This window comes from Neomonachus schauinslandi, chromosome 14 (genome assembly GCF_002201575.2).
Source record: "Neomonachus schauinslandi chromosome 14, ASM220157v2, whole genome shotgun sequence".
Classification (NCBI taxonomy): domain Eukaryota; kingdom Metazoa; phylum Chordata; class Mammalia; order Carnivora; family Phocidae; genus Neomonachus; species Neomonachus schauinslandi.
Genome location: NC_058416.1, coordinates 31,109,592 through 31,126,808, shown reverse-complemented (window position 1 = coordinate 31,126,808; position 17,217 = coordinate 31,109,592). Strand labels below are relative to the sequence as shown.

General features: G+C 36.1%; 1 protein-coding gene across 1 annotated transcript in view; it reads left to right on the top strand.

The window, feature by feature from the left end:
* The window catches only part of PIK3C3 (phosphatidylinositol 3-kinase catalytic subunit type 3), a 143,065-nt gene that overhangs the window by 51,214 nt on the left and 74,634 nt on the right, over positions 1-17,217 (top strand). Inside the window, exons 10-12 of the mRNA XM_021686322.2 lie at positions 6,093-6,278; positions 12,813-12,967; positions 14,617-14,707. Of these exons, the coding sequence (XP_021541997.1) occupies positions 6,093-6,278; positions 12,813-12,967; positions 14,617-14,707 (432 nt within the window). The remainder of the gene's footprint in view (positions 1-6,092; positions 6,279-12,812; positions 12,968-14,616; positions 14,708-17,217) is intronic.

Here is a 17,217-nt window from a genome sequence, read left to right as displayed (position 1 = left end):
TAGAAAGGCTTGCAAGAAAAATTGTTTGTTTAAACAAGTAGTCACTTCCCACTGAAATTCAATTACTTCTAGATATGTGCAAAAGAAATAAAATGCTCAAGTGATATAAAGTGTGTGACAAGTTTCATTTAACTAGTTGGCTTCAACTTTTCGAAAGGTGGGTGATGAAACTTCAATTCTCAGGACATATTATAGGATTCTTATGATCACTAGAGTAGAGCAAACGATATTTTTTAATGTTTGGGAAGCACTTTTCAGTTAACCAAATATATATATTGGCCTTGAAGTGACCAAAAGAATTATTCACACAGCCACATTTGTATCTTTGTAATAATTTAAAATGGGTTTTGTAGAAAACAAATACTCTGGTATCCCTGTCCTTTAATTTATTTACACAAAGAAATTCTTTCAGTGTCAGTTTCTCAGATACTAATTTAAGTTATTTGGCATTTGGGCCCCAAGGCTGAAAAGATTTCCTGGAGAGAAAATAGTACTCAGAAAACAAATTGGTAGAAATTAGTTCTTGCAGAGTTATACTTCTTATTTACTTTTTAATTAAATTTGGTCTTTCCACCTATTTTTTTCTAAATGACCTGTCTTAAGTACTTTGGATGAAAACCCTCTAGTCTGGATTTGATGTTGCACCTAAAAAGTTAACAGTAACCACTTTGTCTAGCAAATCCAATGAAATTTAGAAAGAATTTTTAAATTTGTGGTTCATACTATGTAGGAAGTGACTTATTTTTATGAAATCCAAAATGTGAATGTTGTAACTTTCCAAACCAGTAAATGGTAAATGGCTTCTTCTTATAAAAATGTTAATTGAAAATAACTTTCTTAATGCCTTTTTATTATCTTTGGGAGAAAAAAGCAGTAGGAAGAGTCACATGTGGTGAAGATAATAGTGATGCCCTGAATGTTCCTGTGAGGCTGTTTCTGAAGTAGCTACTGAGACAGTGAAATCAGGACAATAATCATATTTGTGCTGCCTGTCAAAAAGTTGATGACAAACCGTAACAGAAATGAATTCAGTTCAGCAAGCTTTTGATACCACTCTTGGCCTAGTATTATTCAAGACTCTGGGCTTCAAAATACCGTTTCTCTGTCTTCATATAAATTAAAACTGTTTTAAGGGAAGGATATTTCTACACAATCAAAATGGAGAAGCATAAGCATATAATTGATTAAAGGTTACTCTCAATAAACATTTAGGTAATTACTATAATACAAATGTAGAGTAGAAAAAGCTCAATGTGCTGTGATATGAAGGAAGTTTCACAGAGCAAAAATAGGTCTTAAAGTTTGAATAAGCTTTGATGATATTTTTATTGATGATCATTTTTCATGGGGAGGAAAAGCATGAGTAAGGCAGTGTGTTAGGTTCAGAGACAAAAAATTGTGTGAATGGTTATGAAACAGAAAGTTTGAGTCTTGAATTCAACCCTTGGGAGTTGGATTTCACTGGCAGTAGGAAACCACTAAAGCGACAGAATGTGAAAAAAAAATGTGTCTTAAGAAGTAATGTTTTAGGGGCGCCTGGGTGGGTCGGTCGTTGGGAGTCTGCCTTCAGCTCGGGTCATGATCCCAGGATCCTGGGATCGAGCCCCGTGTTGGGCTCCCTGCTCAGCAGGAAGCCTGTTTCTCCCTCTCCCCCTCCCCCTGCTTGTGTTCCCTTTCTCGCTGTGTCTCTCTCTGTCAAATAAATAAATAAATAAAATCTTAAAAAAAAAAAAAGTAATGTTTTAAGGAAGTCAAGCCAGGGTGGATTGGAGCAGATCTGGGAATGAAAAAAGAGACCTAATTAGGAGGCTCATGGTATGATTTTTAAGAGTGATATTGGAAGACAAGGGAAGGAGAGGAGAATGTATAAAATAACTTGGTGACACCTCCCAGGAGTTAGGCTTGAGTGCCTGAAATAAGGAAATAGGGCAAATGGAAGGAGCACGGTAAGGAGATATTTTCAATTTTGAGTCTAAAGTATTAGAAGCACCAGTGTGATATTGTGATCTAGTAAGAAATATATATTTGGTTTTTGTCTCCGGCAGAGTTTCTAAAGCCCTGAGAATTTCCTTAGTGGTAGGGATGAGAGGAGTGTCTTTTGTTATTCATAATAAGCCCCTTTCAACCGTACCAGAATTTATCCTAGTAAGGTGACTCTTGCTTGAGGGGGCTGGTTGCTAGAGGAACCAACCAAATGATTAGAGAGTTGGAATTTTCAGCCCCACCCCCTAACCTCTGGAAGAGGGACTAGGAATTGCATTTATCACTACTGGCCAGAAATTTAATAAATCATACGTAATGGAAACTTCATAAAAACCTATAATGGCGGTGTTTGTAGAGCTTCTGGGTTGGTGAATGCATCCATGTGACAGCAGAGTGGCACACCCAGACTTTTATAGGGACAGAAGCTCCTTTGCTTGGGACCCTCCAACACCTTGCCCAGTGTACCTTTTCATCTGGTTATTCATTTTGTATCCTTCATAATAAACTGGCAATAATGAGTAAAATATTTCTCTGAGTTTTGTGAGCTGTTATAGCAAATTACTGAACCTGAGGAATGTGTTGTTGGTAACTTTTGATTTGTAGCCATGTCAGACAGAAGTGTGGGCAACCTGGGAACCCCAAGTTTGCAATCAGCATCTGAAATGGGAAGCAGTTTTGTGAGACTGACCCTTTAACCTATGGAATTGTTAGTAACTCAAGGTAGTTTCAAATTGAGTTAGATTGTGGGACACCTGCTTCGTGTCCTCAGAGAATTAAGGAATTGTTTGGTGTGGAAAACCATACATTTGTTGTCAGAAGTGTCCCGGGTAGAGGAATGGGTTTCTCTTTAGCAACAAATTAGAAATTTCCAATAATTTACTTGGTAGACGTTAAAAAATGAAATATATATGGTGAACGTAGTTTTTTCAGCTCTGAAGTGATTGTGAACATGATTCTAAGAGTAGGAGATAATAGTGGGAAGGTTCTAAGATCAGAAGGGAGGTTAATAAAATATTGCTATTAATATAAAACATGGCAATAAATGTGTTAATGTTAACATTTGACATTGACTCAACATCAGAAATAGAATAACAGTGATATCAGATGATAAAATAATTAACATCACATATTTGTTATAAAGTACCGTTCTAAACATTTACATTCAATAACTTTAATCATTACCACAACCTTGTAAGGTAAGTCATTTAAAGTTAAGTAGTGTGCTCCTAATGACTCAATTAATAATTGATGGAGTTGGGAATTAGGATTTGACCCCAAACACTCTCCAGTTATCTATGGAAATTCTAAGGATAAAATTACATCATTTGAATCTTGTACCTTTACATACATCAATACAGCATCTTTAAAGGGCCAGAGATTAAGTATCATCATTATTATTGCCTCAGATTCTTACACTTTCTGCCTTTCTCATTTCTCCTTGTTTCTTTCTTTATTCTACTACCTCTTTGTTTACATTTGTGACATTCAGCATTATAAAGTTGTGAATTTTTTTTACAGTGCCTTAAGTTCCTTGGCAGCAGCATGATCTATAAATCTTACTGGTAAATCTGAGAATTTGGGGGTTAGATTGTTTCAGTTATTGAACTGAGTACATCAGGATGCTGCGAGATTTGCTTTTAAGTACATATCCACACATTTCTATTAAGACTGCTGATGTGCTGTGAAATGGAAAAGTTTTCACTGTAGTTATTTACGAAGTGTTGCTTTGTTTCGACATTCAACATAGAAATACATCTTAGAAGTGAAAAATAAATGCATGGAATAAGTCAGAAGGGTAGTCTGTGTTCTTACATGGAGAAGGCAGCACTCTGCTAAGTGGCACGTGGGAGGTACAGAAGAAATGGATAGCTAATGTTGCGGAACGCAGACTCCAATTGTAGAGATAAGAATGCCCACCAAAGCATTTGGCAGTTAGAAGAGCATCATTTGAATGAAGAGAATAAAACTGAGGCAACTACTAAAGGAAGAGCTCAGAGCTGCTGAAAACTTACTGGAAAAGTTGAGTCTTTGACAAGCTGGCCTTGAATATGACGCTACTATTTGGGTTAAGAGCTTTGTAGATAGGAGTTAGACAAAGTGATGTAAAAAATAGGTTAGCTTGGTTGAAACATAGAAGGAGAATAAGAGGTCACTTAATGAGAGTTAGAGGATTGTGGTGAGAAGTATCATTGAAGTGTTTTGGGAAAGAAGCCGAGGTTTTGTTGTTACGTTTGTATATTGGTTTTGTTTGTTTATAAATTAGATCCTATTATCTAATGGGAAACCACAGTATAACCATATGGCAGTCATCATCAACTATTGGAAAAGCTGCCCATGTGGTGGGGTTAAATTTACTCTCATTCTCCCCATTAAAACTGATCGGTGGGAAGAAGTTACATGAAAACACATTTGTCTTTTGGTACATTACAGTCAAAAAATAAAAATGGCTTCACTGTCTATAAAAACAGTGGGTGCTTTGGAAATTAGTCACTGGAATTACTTAAATAAATATCAGGTCTCTTTTTGGCAGGGATGTTAGAAGATGAATTTCTGCTGACAGTTGGAGAGTCATTCTAACATCACTTCCAACTTGAACTTCTGAGAGTCTGTATGAAATGATTAGAAGTGAAACTGGTATTAAGGCTCTTAGCTAGAAGGCTATGCCAAACTCCACATGTGTGGTGTAGTGAGAATCAACTTGAGGGGAAAATGCAGGAAATATTGCTAGGAAATAATGGATAGGAATCCAATAGGAATGGATTTAGGAGATCAGTGTTGGTGGAATAATGTCTCTAAGGGGCATGGGTTTAGCTAATTAGGAGACAGCAGTATCTTAATGTTGGGGGGAACCATCTGGTGAAAGATGCATGGGCTGAGTTAGTGGACCCTGATTTTGGGTGTAGATTGTCCACCATTTTGAGATGATGGGTAAGCCACTTAACTTCACTGAGATTATATACAGTTTGAGCAGTGGACTAGATAATCTCCATTGTGCTTTTTTGCTTAATTTAGTTAAATCAAGAATAAGTTAGGGGATGGGCATCAAGGTTCATTTTATGTCATACTAACCAGTAATTGTGTTTTATTGTCCAAAAGGACATTTTCTTGAGAACTTGATTAGTTTACTAATGAAAAGATTTCAGTTGGGCAGAGTAGGAGTTTAAAATTTTAAAGTTATCTTTGTTCAAAAGATGAAATCATGCAGAAAGAAGAAAATGGGATCAGCCTGGAAAGTGTTCCCTGTAGTAAGATGTGACAATAGAGATAGTTTTTTTTTTTTAATGGAAAACAAGTATACAACTGTTTTAAAAGAGCATTTATTATGTATGCAACCATAAGTGTTATGCTCCAAGGTCATTTACTTACCTGGATGATCTTGTGAAAACTTTAGATAGGTATGCTGCCTGTCTAAAGAAGTGAGGTTCCAGAAGAGCACTACGAACAGGCAGCTGAATCATAGAATATTTGCTGCTGCTTCTGTATTTATCTATATGCTTCTTTCTGTGGAATTTTTGATTATCTTTTTAAAAAGCTACTTGTCTGTGTAAGAGCTGTACATATTTAATTTAGTTTAAGCCCTCATGTGTGAGTATCTAGGAAACCCAATGATCTGGGGAGGTGTTTGAGAGTGAGGTTAGTGGTGGGGATTCTACCCTTGCTTGACTTTGGACTCTTCATTCATTGGCTGCAGTATTTTATGTCACATGTTGATGGTATAAAATGAAGGTTGTCTTTAAGGCATCTCATGAGAATATGCCTCATCTCTTTATTTCCATGTCTTGAGGCCTGCACTATTTTAAAATAAAAAAAGGAAAATGAAAAGCCAAAGAAAATTAAAAAATTCATAGTGCTTGAATTTATGTAAGTGGTTTAACCTGAAATATGTAAAGTTACAGGGAACATGTTTCTTTTTTTTTCTCTGTCCTGTAGTATTTTTCTAGGATCATATGTATAACTATGTTTAGTGACTACACAAGGAGTCAGTCTGTCATCGACTCTCTGACTCTACCCTCAGCACCAAGTGAAAACTCTGCCTAGTCACCCTTGACCCTTCGTTACCCCAGGTAATAGGCTGTTGTTTCTAATTTTAACATCTTTTCTGATTTTAGGCTTTGACTAAATTCTTGAAATGTGTTAATTGGGATCTACCTCAGGAGGCCAAACAGGCATTGGAACTTCTAGGAAAATGGAAGCCAATGGATGTAGAGGACTCCTTGGAGCTGTTATCCTCCCATTATACCAATCCAACAGTGAGGCGATATGCTGTTGCCCGGTTGCGACAGGCAGATGATGAGGTACATTATTATTCATTACTCCTCTTTGACTGGGTACTTTTTTTTTTTTTTTTTTAAAGTAGGCTCCATGCCCAGCGTGGAGTCCAGTGCGGGGCTTTGAACTCATGACCCTGAGATCAAGACCTGAGCCGAGATCAAGAATCAGACACTCAACCGACTGAGCCACCCAGGTGGCCCAGACTGGGTACATTTAAACTAGAGCCTGATTATAGGCTCTATAGCATATCCCTCCCCTGCCCCCGTGTGTGTGTGTGTGTGTGTGTGTGTGTGTGTGTGTGTGTGTGTGAGAGAGAGAGAGAGAGAGAGAGAGAGAGAGAGAGAGAGAGAGGGGCGGTGTGGGGAGGAAGGGAGAGAGAGATTTTTAGAAGGGAAGAGGATGTACTAGGTGTGTTTTCAGAAGTAAAATTAAAATATTCCTCCAAGGACTCTTCTGTGAAATGAAAATTTACTTCCTGATCTGTTACATGATAGGACAGTCTCTCCCAGGACATTTACCTGCAGCAGAGCTTGTATTTCTCTGTCTGGAAAAAAGAATTCTAATGAAAAATGGTTTAATGCAGTACCAGCTAGGGAGTAATTCAGATCCCCTTTATCAGTCAGTATACAACAAGCCACATTTAATTGCAGCCTTGAAAAGCCCTTGGGGCCTTTAAAGCATAGAGATGCATGGTCATCTTATTCTCCTTCAAACTTCTCCTTTAAGCTTTTAGCTGCTGACAATTATATGTATATGTAGATTTTCTGAAGGTGGTTTTGAATCCTCTGGAAAGCAAAGACTGCAAACTTTAGGCTGGCTATTTATATACATATAAAGCCACCAGGGAAGGAGGAACACTCTATGTCAACACAAGGCATTGCTGGAGTTTGAATTTTAGTAATTGCTAATAAGATAGAGTAATCCAACAATTTTTTTTTTACTTACTAATTTTTATAGGGTGGATGTCTTTTCCAAACATAACCTAATAGTTTATGCTAGCCTGCAGGGCTTATGGGATATGGGATAATTCTTCTCAAGCCTCGATATATATAGGAATGTTGATCCCATAGAACAACTAATATCGAAATCTTTTTTTTTTTTAAATATTTTATTTATTTATTTGACAGAGACAGAGATAGCAAGAGCAGGAACACAAGCAGCGGGAGTGGGAGAGGGAGAAGCAGGCTTCCCCTTGAGGAGGGAGCCCGATGTGGGACTCGATCCCAGGACTCTGGGATCATGACCTGAGCCGAAGGCAGACGCTTAACGACTGAGCCACCCAGGCGCCCTATCGAAGATCTTTTAAAAAAAATCATTTTGAATTCATAGTGGCAAAACACAGCATTTACTAAGGTCAATAAGGTTGATGTATATTTGTATTTAATTATTGTAAAATGTAAACAATAAATAGTGTGGTGAATGCTCACATATAATTTACCCATATTCAGCAGTTGCCAGCTCACAGCTGGTCTTGTTTCATCTGTAACACCACTTATTTCCTCTTCTCCATTCCCTACCCTCCACTGGATTATTTGGAGGCAAATCTCAGATATTGTATAATTTTATTGGAATAGGGTGTTTTTCACTTTCCTGTTAAAAAGCAATCCTAAGGGGCACCTGGGTAGCTCAGTTGGGTAAGCATCTGCCTTCGGCTCAGGTCATGATCCCAGAGTCCTGGGATCGAGCCCCATGTTGGGCTCCCTACTCAGTGGGGAGTGTGCTTCTCTCTCTGTCCCTCACCCCACTTGTGCTCTCTCTGTCTCACTCTCTCTCAAATAAATAAATAAAATCTTTAAAAAAATAAAAAAAATAAAAAGCAATCCTAAGCATTGTGATTTAGCATATTATCTTTCTTCCTCGTTGTCTTTATTGTATCACAAGTAAAAGTTGAAATGTGGAAATACTGAAATATTTATTTTGAAATTCATTAGAAATTTAACCTAAATCATTGATTCTCTATGTTTGACATGAGTCATAGAGTTTAGCTAAAGACCTCTGGGCAGTAGTCAAGATAGCCTCTTGATGTGGGTTCAGAATTTAAATAGAAAAATTTATAAGTCCTCATTTTTTATTGTCTTACTTCAGTTCCCTCACAGGCTTATAAACTAAGTATTTGATTGTGGTGATAGCCGTGTTCGTGCAGGTACTGAACTGTTTCTAGACCATTTTATGATTTTTGTTATGATGTAGAGAATAATGATAGAAACATTGTGTACACTTTAAACTGCAAAATATGATAGTTTCTTGAGGTTTTATTTTATTTTTTTAAGATTTGTTTATTAGAGAGAGAGCGCAAGAGCACGTGGGTGGTGGAAGGGGCAGAGGGAGCAGAAGGAGAGACGCAGACTCCTCGCTGAGTGGAGCAGGTTGAGGGGCTCTTTGTGGGCCTCGGCCTCACGACCCTGAGATCATGACCTGAGCCAAAATCAAGAGTCAGATGCTTAACTGACTGCGCCACCCAGGTGCCCCTTGAGGTTTTAAAGAGATCTAGATAGCATAAATAGTATGATGGTTAAGTTATCTCTTGATTTTCCTTTCTCTGAACTTAGTTCAGTAATAAATTGTATACAGTCGGCTAAAAAAAGATCTTTTAATTCTGTTACTACCGATTCTTTGGATGTATATTGAGATGAATTTTGTCTTTTCTCTGACTCAGTGTACCTATGTATGTGTCTTTGGGAACACCATATAGTATTCTGTTTCCTCTCAAAAAAAATAGTGATAATTGCTGTTTATGTCACTTGATAGCTATGAGGAAAGATTATGTGGGGGCATAGTTTTGAAAACTGTATTCATGCGCATATACAGGAAGATTGCACACGTATATTATGTAAACTTTATACTAAAATCATTTATATTGTTAAAAACTTGCCTTCTTTACTGAACAGTGTAATCTTGGACATTTTCTCATTATCAACACATATATTTGGTTCCATGAAGTCTGGAAACATAGACAAATAAATATCAAGGCAAATGATGTCAAGGACATGTTTAGTCTGTAAAAAAAACACTGTGTTTCTAGATTTTATGGACACCTGTAGCTCTACCTTATTCTTTTTAAACAGTAGCATAGTATCTTATTGCAAGTTTAATTTATAATTTATTTAACCAGCTTCTTTTGATTCATTTGTAATCTTTTGCTATACTATATTTTAGTGAACAGACCTATGTATATATTTCTCTGTATTGTTGAATAAGTAGCTTATATTGGAATTATTAGGCCAAGAGATACATTCCTTTTACATTTTGCTGATAATCCTCTACAAATCTTTTATTTTGGGACTTGTATCATACTTCAAAAAAAATTGCAGTTGCTTCACTATAACATTAAACATGATTGGACAGATCCTTTCCCTGTTTTTCTTTTTTATAATTTTCTTTGTAATTTTTATACTTTTATTCTTTCCAAGAATTTTAGAATAATTTTTTTCATTTTCTTAAAACTCCACAAGAATCTTAAGTGGAATTACATTAAATTTATATATTACGTTACAAAAAATTGACAACTTTATGATATTAAATCTTCCCTCCTGGAGACATGATTTTTGTATTCATACAAGTCTTGATGTTAGAAAAATTTTATACATTTTAAAAATAGATTTATTCCCTGACAGTTATTGTTAACTGTTATGAACTACCTCACCCCTTTATCTCTTACTTCTTTTAGTTAGTTAAATGAAAATTATGTTTTAATATTTATGTTTTATCTAATCACTTTAGTGATTTCTCTTGTTAGTTTTAATAAATGTTAGGTGGTTTGCTATATTTTGTGGGTATAGCATTGTGCTGTCTGGAGAACAACAGCATACAATATATGCTCTATATGGAATCTGTGCTGGTGAATTCCTAATGTACCAGCCACACATTTGTAAAATAAATTTTACCCAGTCTTTGAATACTTTTCTGAATTTAATTTGCTAATATTCTATTTAGGAATTTTTTTAAAAGCCATATTTCTTATTGCTATGTGGCTCAAAAGGAGAGATGCCCCATAGAACTTGAGGAGGAAGCAGTATTTGAGATAGATTTTGAAGGAAGAGTGGATTTTCACAGTTAGACATGAATTTACATTTTAAGTGGAGAGACCTGTATGAGCAAAGGCAAGGAGAATGAAAAGTAGAAGAAAAATAGAAAGTATTTCACTTTAACAGGAACGTAGGATATATGTAGCTAGCTGTTCAGGAAGTAAGATCAGAAACCAGAAACCGTGTCTTTTTAACTGTAAATGCCTATGTGAAGAATTACTCTTAATTCAGCAAAAAATGGGAAGTGAGTGATTTTTGACATGGAACTCTGCCTGTGCACTCTGAAGCATTCGAACTAACTTGTTATCAAGAGGAATGGTGATCACTATCTAGATAATATTCCGTAGCTCTTGGGAAATTTTTACTGAATTGCCTCAGTCGGAAACCTGATTTTTTTTTCTTTTGTTTTACTCGGATGCTTATGTCCTTCATGCTCGGAAGAATTTTAAGTTTTTCAAGATGTGACTATATAATGAGCAAACAGACTTTGTACAAATGAAGGAAAGTACAGTTTGACTATAGAATATCATGCCAACAAATCAGATAGTAATGAGTGACATAAAAAGAGGAAGGTTTTCTTCTGAATTCGATACAGCCTTTTTAATTTCATGTGGTAAGTCTTCTATAATGGGGAAATCATAACAGGTGGTATATTCAGCAGCATTTTTGAAGCATGCCTTGGTAAGGAAAGCTAGCAGTGAAACTTAGTTACTTACACCTCCTGAGAAGGATACTTGTCATTAAATGTATTTATCAACTTTCTGTTATTTAATTCACTTTTTTTCTTAGAAAAAGCATGCCTATTGCTATTAGATGTCATAAGTCTCAAAAGAAGAGATGGTTATTGCTCCAATTAAAAAGAGAACACTAAGAGGTGCTTTGATATAGAGTCATTTGTTTTCTCTGGCCACTGACATTGATATATTTGAATATGAATTAATAAGCCTGTTAACCTTTCATTTAATTTTTTTGTGACAAAATCATATTTAATGGTGAAATCTTGTATATTATTCTTTGTCAGTATTTAGATAATGATAAAAATGTTGACTGTTAATGTAAGAAAAAATTATGAAAAAAAGAAATATAGTATAGTATTAAGTGAAGGAAAATAGGTTGTTGGAAGTGGTCTTTGTCCTCATGATGTATGTAATAAACTGGAGAAGACCAAGGGTAAATAATTTAGCAAATAAGTACAAATTCTATAGTTGTTACAAATAGGGAAGGAAAGTGTGAGCCCTGAAGTTTTGACAGGGGATTTTATTTGGTTTGTGGGCTTAAAGAGGAGACTTGAGATTGAGGTGGTGGTTACCAAGTCTCAACAATTACCTAATTATGAGTTTTGAGGGGCCAACTGGGTGAGTGGCAACGGGAACTCGACGGTAATGATACTTTTAAGAAGTGTTTGAGTTTTGTGAATTTCTTCAGTTTGTAATTATTTTTAAAAATGAGATTTTTGGAGTTTTCTTAATATTCATTGGGAAAGGCCAAGAAAGTATGACATTTATAGAGAGTATGACAGGAAACATTTCCATCCTAAATATTAAACCTAAAGAGTCTTTTTACATTGAAGGAAAACTCAGAAAAGTAAAAACTACTTTGTTGACACTTTGAGTCCTAATTATCCCGTTGATTGTCAATAGCAGTATGGGAAATTTAGGCTTAGGTATTTGTTTTCTTTAAGCCATTGTTGCTAGTTGGCAGGAAAGTAAGCTTTTCCCTTAACCAAGAGTGTTAAAATTAAAATGTCTGTTTTATAGGATTTTTCATTTAAGAAGCAGCACAAATTCTCTAAAACCTGAGCTCTCAAGGGAAAAAAAAAACTCAAGATTCAAAAAAATCCTAACCAGAAAAGCTTATGAAACAGAAGTTCTTTTAGAACTTGAAAATTTGGAGTTTCTTATGAAATCATAGACATAAAATGCTATTATCTGACCTATTGCTGAGAAAAGGATCCTTCTTTAATTTCTTAGTTTTACATAAACCATCTTAATCCTTGTTTTTGTTTTTTGCTCTACTTTTTGTCAGTTAGGGGCGCCTGGGTAGCTCAGTCTCTTAAGTGTCTGCCTTCGGCTCAGGTCATGACCTCAGGGTCCTGGGATCAAGCCCTGAGTCAGGCTCTGGAGCAGGGAGCCTACTTCTCCCTCTCCCTCTGCCGCTCCCCCTGCTTGTGCTCTCTTGCTCTCTTTCTCTCTCTGTCAAATAAATAAAATCTTTAAAAAAAATAAACAAGGCATTTATTGGCCATTTACTCTGTGCCAGGCACTGTTCTATGACTTTCTTCTATTAATTGATTTAATCCTCACAACTCATCTCTAAGGTATATATGATTATGTCCATTTTACAGATGAGGACCCAGTGAGGCACCAAGAGCTTAAATAGCCTAGTAACTTGCCAAAGGTAACACAGCTGATAAGTGGTAGACGAAACAAAGCTGTTCTCTTGATATTTAGGAATAAATGATGTCTATAATCCTATTGCATTTGTTTTTCTAATATTAGCTTATTTTTGTGTGTGTGTGTGTTTGTTTTCCAGGATTTGTTGATGTACCTATTACAACTGGTCCAAGCTCTCAAATATGAAAATTTTGATGACATAAAGAATGGATTAGAACCTACCAAGAAGGATAGTCAGGGTTCAGTGTCAGAGACTGTGTCAAATTCTGGAATAAATTCTGCAGAAATAGATAGGTATGGATATCCAGGGAGGACTTACTTTCAGACGAGATCGGGCGCGTTCAGGGTGGTATGGCCGTAGACTGGGGGGAGGACTTATTTTCAAATCTAGTAGTCTCCCCCCTTTTCAGACTTCTTTCCTTTTTCCCCAGATGTACCAAACCCTAGTTGGTACTAAGTTTAAAGTTTTACCAATGAATGTGGTATGTATACTCACAGAGCACAAATTACTGTATTGCAGAGCAATGTTTTGCAAGCTGTGGAGTCAGAATACCTGAGTGAAAATCTTCACTCTGCCACTTACTAGCTGTGTAAACTTGTGGAAGGTGCATATTCTCTGTGTGGCCCCAGTTTCTCATCTTAAAAATGGGGATATAATAATAGTAACTGATCTTTGAGGGCTCTTGGAAGATTAAATGAGTTAATATACTAAAGCCTTTAGGATACTGCTCAGTAAGGGCTAGATACTATTACTGTTCAAGCAAAAATAAAATGAAGGATGGGGCATGTTAGTGGGCTCAAATACTTTATTGTATGTTTTATTGGCCGCTTTTCACCTTTTTAGTAGTTAAAATAAAAAAATAGCATGGTACTTGAATTAAAAGCTGTTAACAATAATAACAACAATTAAGAACTCATACCTCTGTAGCAGACACTGTGAGGTGGTCCACATACATTAACTCATTTTAATAATCCTCTGAAGTAGGTGTTCATATCCCTAATTCAGATGAAGGACTTAACAAGAAGATAATTGTCCAGAGTCTTCTGTCCTGCAAATGTTAGAGTTGACTCCAAAGCCCATGTTGTTTATACTTTGCCATTTTGCTTTTCATAAAGTCTTAAAATTTGAGATAAATGGAACCTTTAGGTGAGAAACCTGAGGCTCAGTAATAAATTTATATTGTGAAGGTCATGAGATTTATTAATGACAGATGAGGTCTAGAATTCAGATTTGCTGAATTAGTCCAATTACTACAATTACCGCATGAGCTCAAGATTGTATTTCTGAATTTTTCATTATGATTGTGATACTGTTGTTTATCTTCTTTCATTTGAAGAAGAACTGAAAAATGGGAAAAATCATTTTTTCTTCTGTAGGCTGCTTTATATTTTTCTGTTTTTAAGAGAAGAGACCCCCCCCTGCTTACTTTGTCTCCCACCATACGTTAGAGACCTTCACTCTCCAGTCATGCTTGCTTATTTACCTTCTTCCTCCCTTATGCCACCTAGAATATTTTACTAGAAGTCTATTAAGATTTTATGACAAGATGTAAAATGTAACCCAGTATTTCCCAAATTATGGTCTGCCGGTCACTAGTTTATATGTTTTTTAAAAGATAAAAAAGAGATGGGATGGTCTTGTGGCCAGATATGTTTGAGAAATGCTGGCTTAAATTAAAATGGACTTTAAAAAAACACTGCAGTACTTGTCAAAAACCTGTAATATACCAGCTTGCACAAAAATCTTCCAAGAGGCTGTTACCCATATTTTTTAATTGTAGGCTTTTTCTAGGACATAATGTGACTCTAGTGTTGCACAGAATACGCTTTAGAAGTGATGCTTTAACCAGACAAAACTGAGGTGAACTGTGCTAAAAAAATGTATATCTTCTCTTACAGACAGAATATTTTACATATCAGTGATATCTCCTTTATTTTCTCAGCTCCCAAATTATAACCAGCCCTCTTCCTCCAGTGTCTTCCCCTCCTCCTGCAGCTAAAACAAAGGACAGTTCAGATGGTGAAAATCTAGAGGTGAGTACAAAGCTTTTCAAGTTTCTACAGGAGCTATCTTTTTTTTTTTTTTTAAAGATTTTATTTATTTGACAGAGAGAAACACAGCGAGAGAGGGAACACAAGCAGAGGGAGGGGGAGAGGGAGAAGCAGACTTCGCCGAGCAGAGAGCCCGATGCGGGGCTCGATCCCAGGACACTGGGATCATGACCTGAGCCGAAGGCAGACGCTTAACGACTGAGCCACCCAGGCACCCCTCTACAGGAGCTATCTTACCAGATAAACATTTTATGTTGGTCTTTAAAACATTGAATTTGATTAATAAACAAAATATTACAACTTAATTAAATAACTTGTTATATGATGCATGTTTATGACTTTTCTTCTCAGCAAAAAGTGCCAGATAATCTTCAATTCAAGGCATTTTATTGGTGCTTTGGACATATAAATGGATTAATACGCAATATGAAAATAAACTGGGCTTAAATATTTTATTAAGGAAACTCAGACTATTTATTGTTAACATATTTAGGAACATTACTGTAATTGTCGGTGTTTGTGATTACATTCTAGAAATGTATGACTTTGATACTAGGGATTATATACTAAGTAGCTGTTTTTAACTCATACAGAAAAATTAAGTGAAATCTTTCTAAATAATTAGACTGATTTTTTATTTAAAACAGGCCAAATAGGCTACTGCTACTCTGAGAGGTACATTTGGAAGTACATATGCAGAAACTGATGTAGTATGTTCTTGAATTTCTCCCTAAGACTTCTAATTTGAGAACCTTTCACACCTCTGATGTTGAAAACAAATAATACATACTTTGATACTAGAAAGTAAAGTTGATTTTTAAAAATGTATACACACACACACACACACATATATTGCTTTTAGTCAAATTTTAGAAGTTAATATTGATGACTGAGTGACTCTTGCTTTTATCATTAACTGTTAACCAGAGTTTGATATCTGCCTACCTTTTGATATAAGAGAAAATACTGAAAAAAGACTTTTAAATTACAGGATCATAGAATCCTTAAGGGAGCCCTTTAAGAAACCATTCAGCTCCAGTGTAATTGTTTTGCCTTGTCAAATCTAAGGTACAGATATACTGATTCAGTAATTCATTCTTTCACACTTATGTTTTGAGCTCTTATTATGTGCCAGAAATATTCAAGATGCTGGAGGTAGAGAACAAAATGGTCAAAATCTTTGTCTTCACGGAGCTTACATCCTAGTGTTTGTGCCGATGGTAGTCAATAATATTTATATATAGTAGAAGAGATAATGATATCTACTTTCTAAGGAGAAAAATAAATCAGAGAAGGGTGATAGAGGGGGTGTTGGATAGGGTTAGACAGTTGCAATTTTGAAAAGTGGTTAGGGAAGGCCTCCCTGGAAAAGTGACATCTTTTGTAAAGGTGATATAGGCGAGGGAATAACCATGTGAGTGGTCTGGGGAGAGGAGTGTATCAGGCAGAGGGAACAGCAAATATAAAGGCTTGAGGACCAGAGCTTAAGTGTGAGGAACAGCAGAGGATGCCTGGCTCTGGGGAGTGAGCGGAAGGGAGCATGGTTAAAGAATGAGTCATAGAAAGAGCAGGAGTCAAGCAGGGTCTTGGAGGCCATGTTATCAAATGACTTTTACTTGGAAGCTGTTGAAATAATCCACGTGAGACTTGTTGGTGGCTTCAGCTAGGGTAGTTTACACTGAAGATTGTTTGAAGTGATTGGGTTCTGAATGTTATATTCAGAATACAGTTTTACACACTATGACTCAGAACTTTTAGACTAAGAATAAAAATAGTTTTTATATATTTCTGATATTTCTCTTGTGACTGTTGAACCTGTTATTATTACTCAATGATTATGCCATTTTGTCTTTTCTCAGCTGAATAGTTCTATAAAGAGTTTAGGTAATTCAAGCTATCTCAGAAAGCACTGGGACTCATTTTGAGTACTTTTTTCCGCCTCCCCCTTCCTCACTGCCCCCAGCAGAGTAATAATAATACTGTACCAGCAGTCATCACCTTTAAGAGACCTGTAAACAATTCAGTGTTTGGACATGTCAGGCGGCATTCGACCAAGCTGAAATTCCCCCGCTTATCACTGCAGATACCAATATTCTTGTCTCCTCTCTGACACCTGAGGATTGTCTCACTTTCTTCCCCTTTCCTTTCCCTGTTCTTGGAGTTTTAGGAAACCACTATGCATGTATGGCCAAACATTAGAAAGAAGATAGACACTCGAGTCTCATTGCTCAAATATGGTCATTTTCCATAAATTCCCTGGATATTTGAAAAAAAGATATATTCCCCAATTGTTGGGTACACCATTGTATGTATGTCACTAGGGCAAGCTCATTCACTGTGTAAATGAACCCTTTCCTGATGTTTTTCTGCGCTTGATCTCTTAAGAATTAGGGTAAAATTCCCCCTGTATGATGGTGGAATTGTCAGTTTCTCCTTCTTTTTCTGTTGATGTTTGCTTTAAATATTTTGAAACTATTTTATTAGGTGCATTC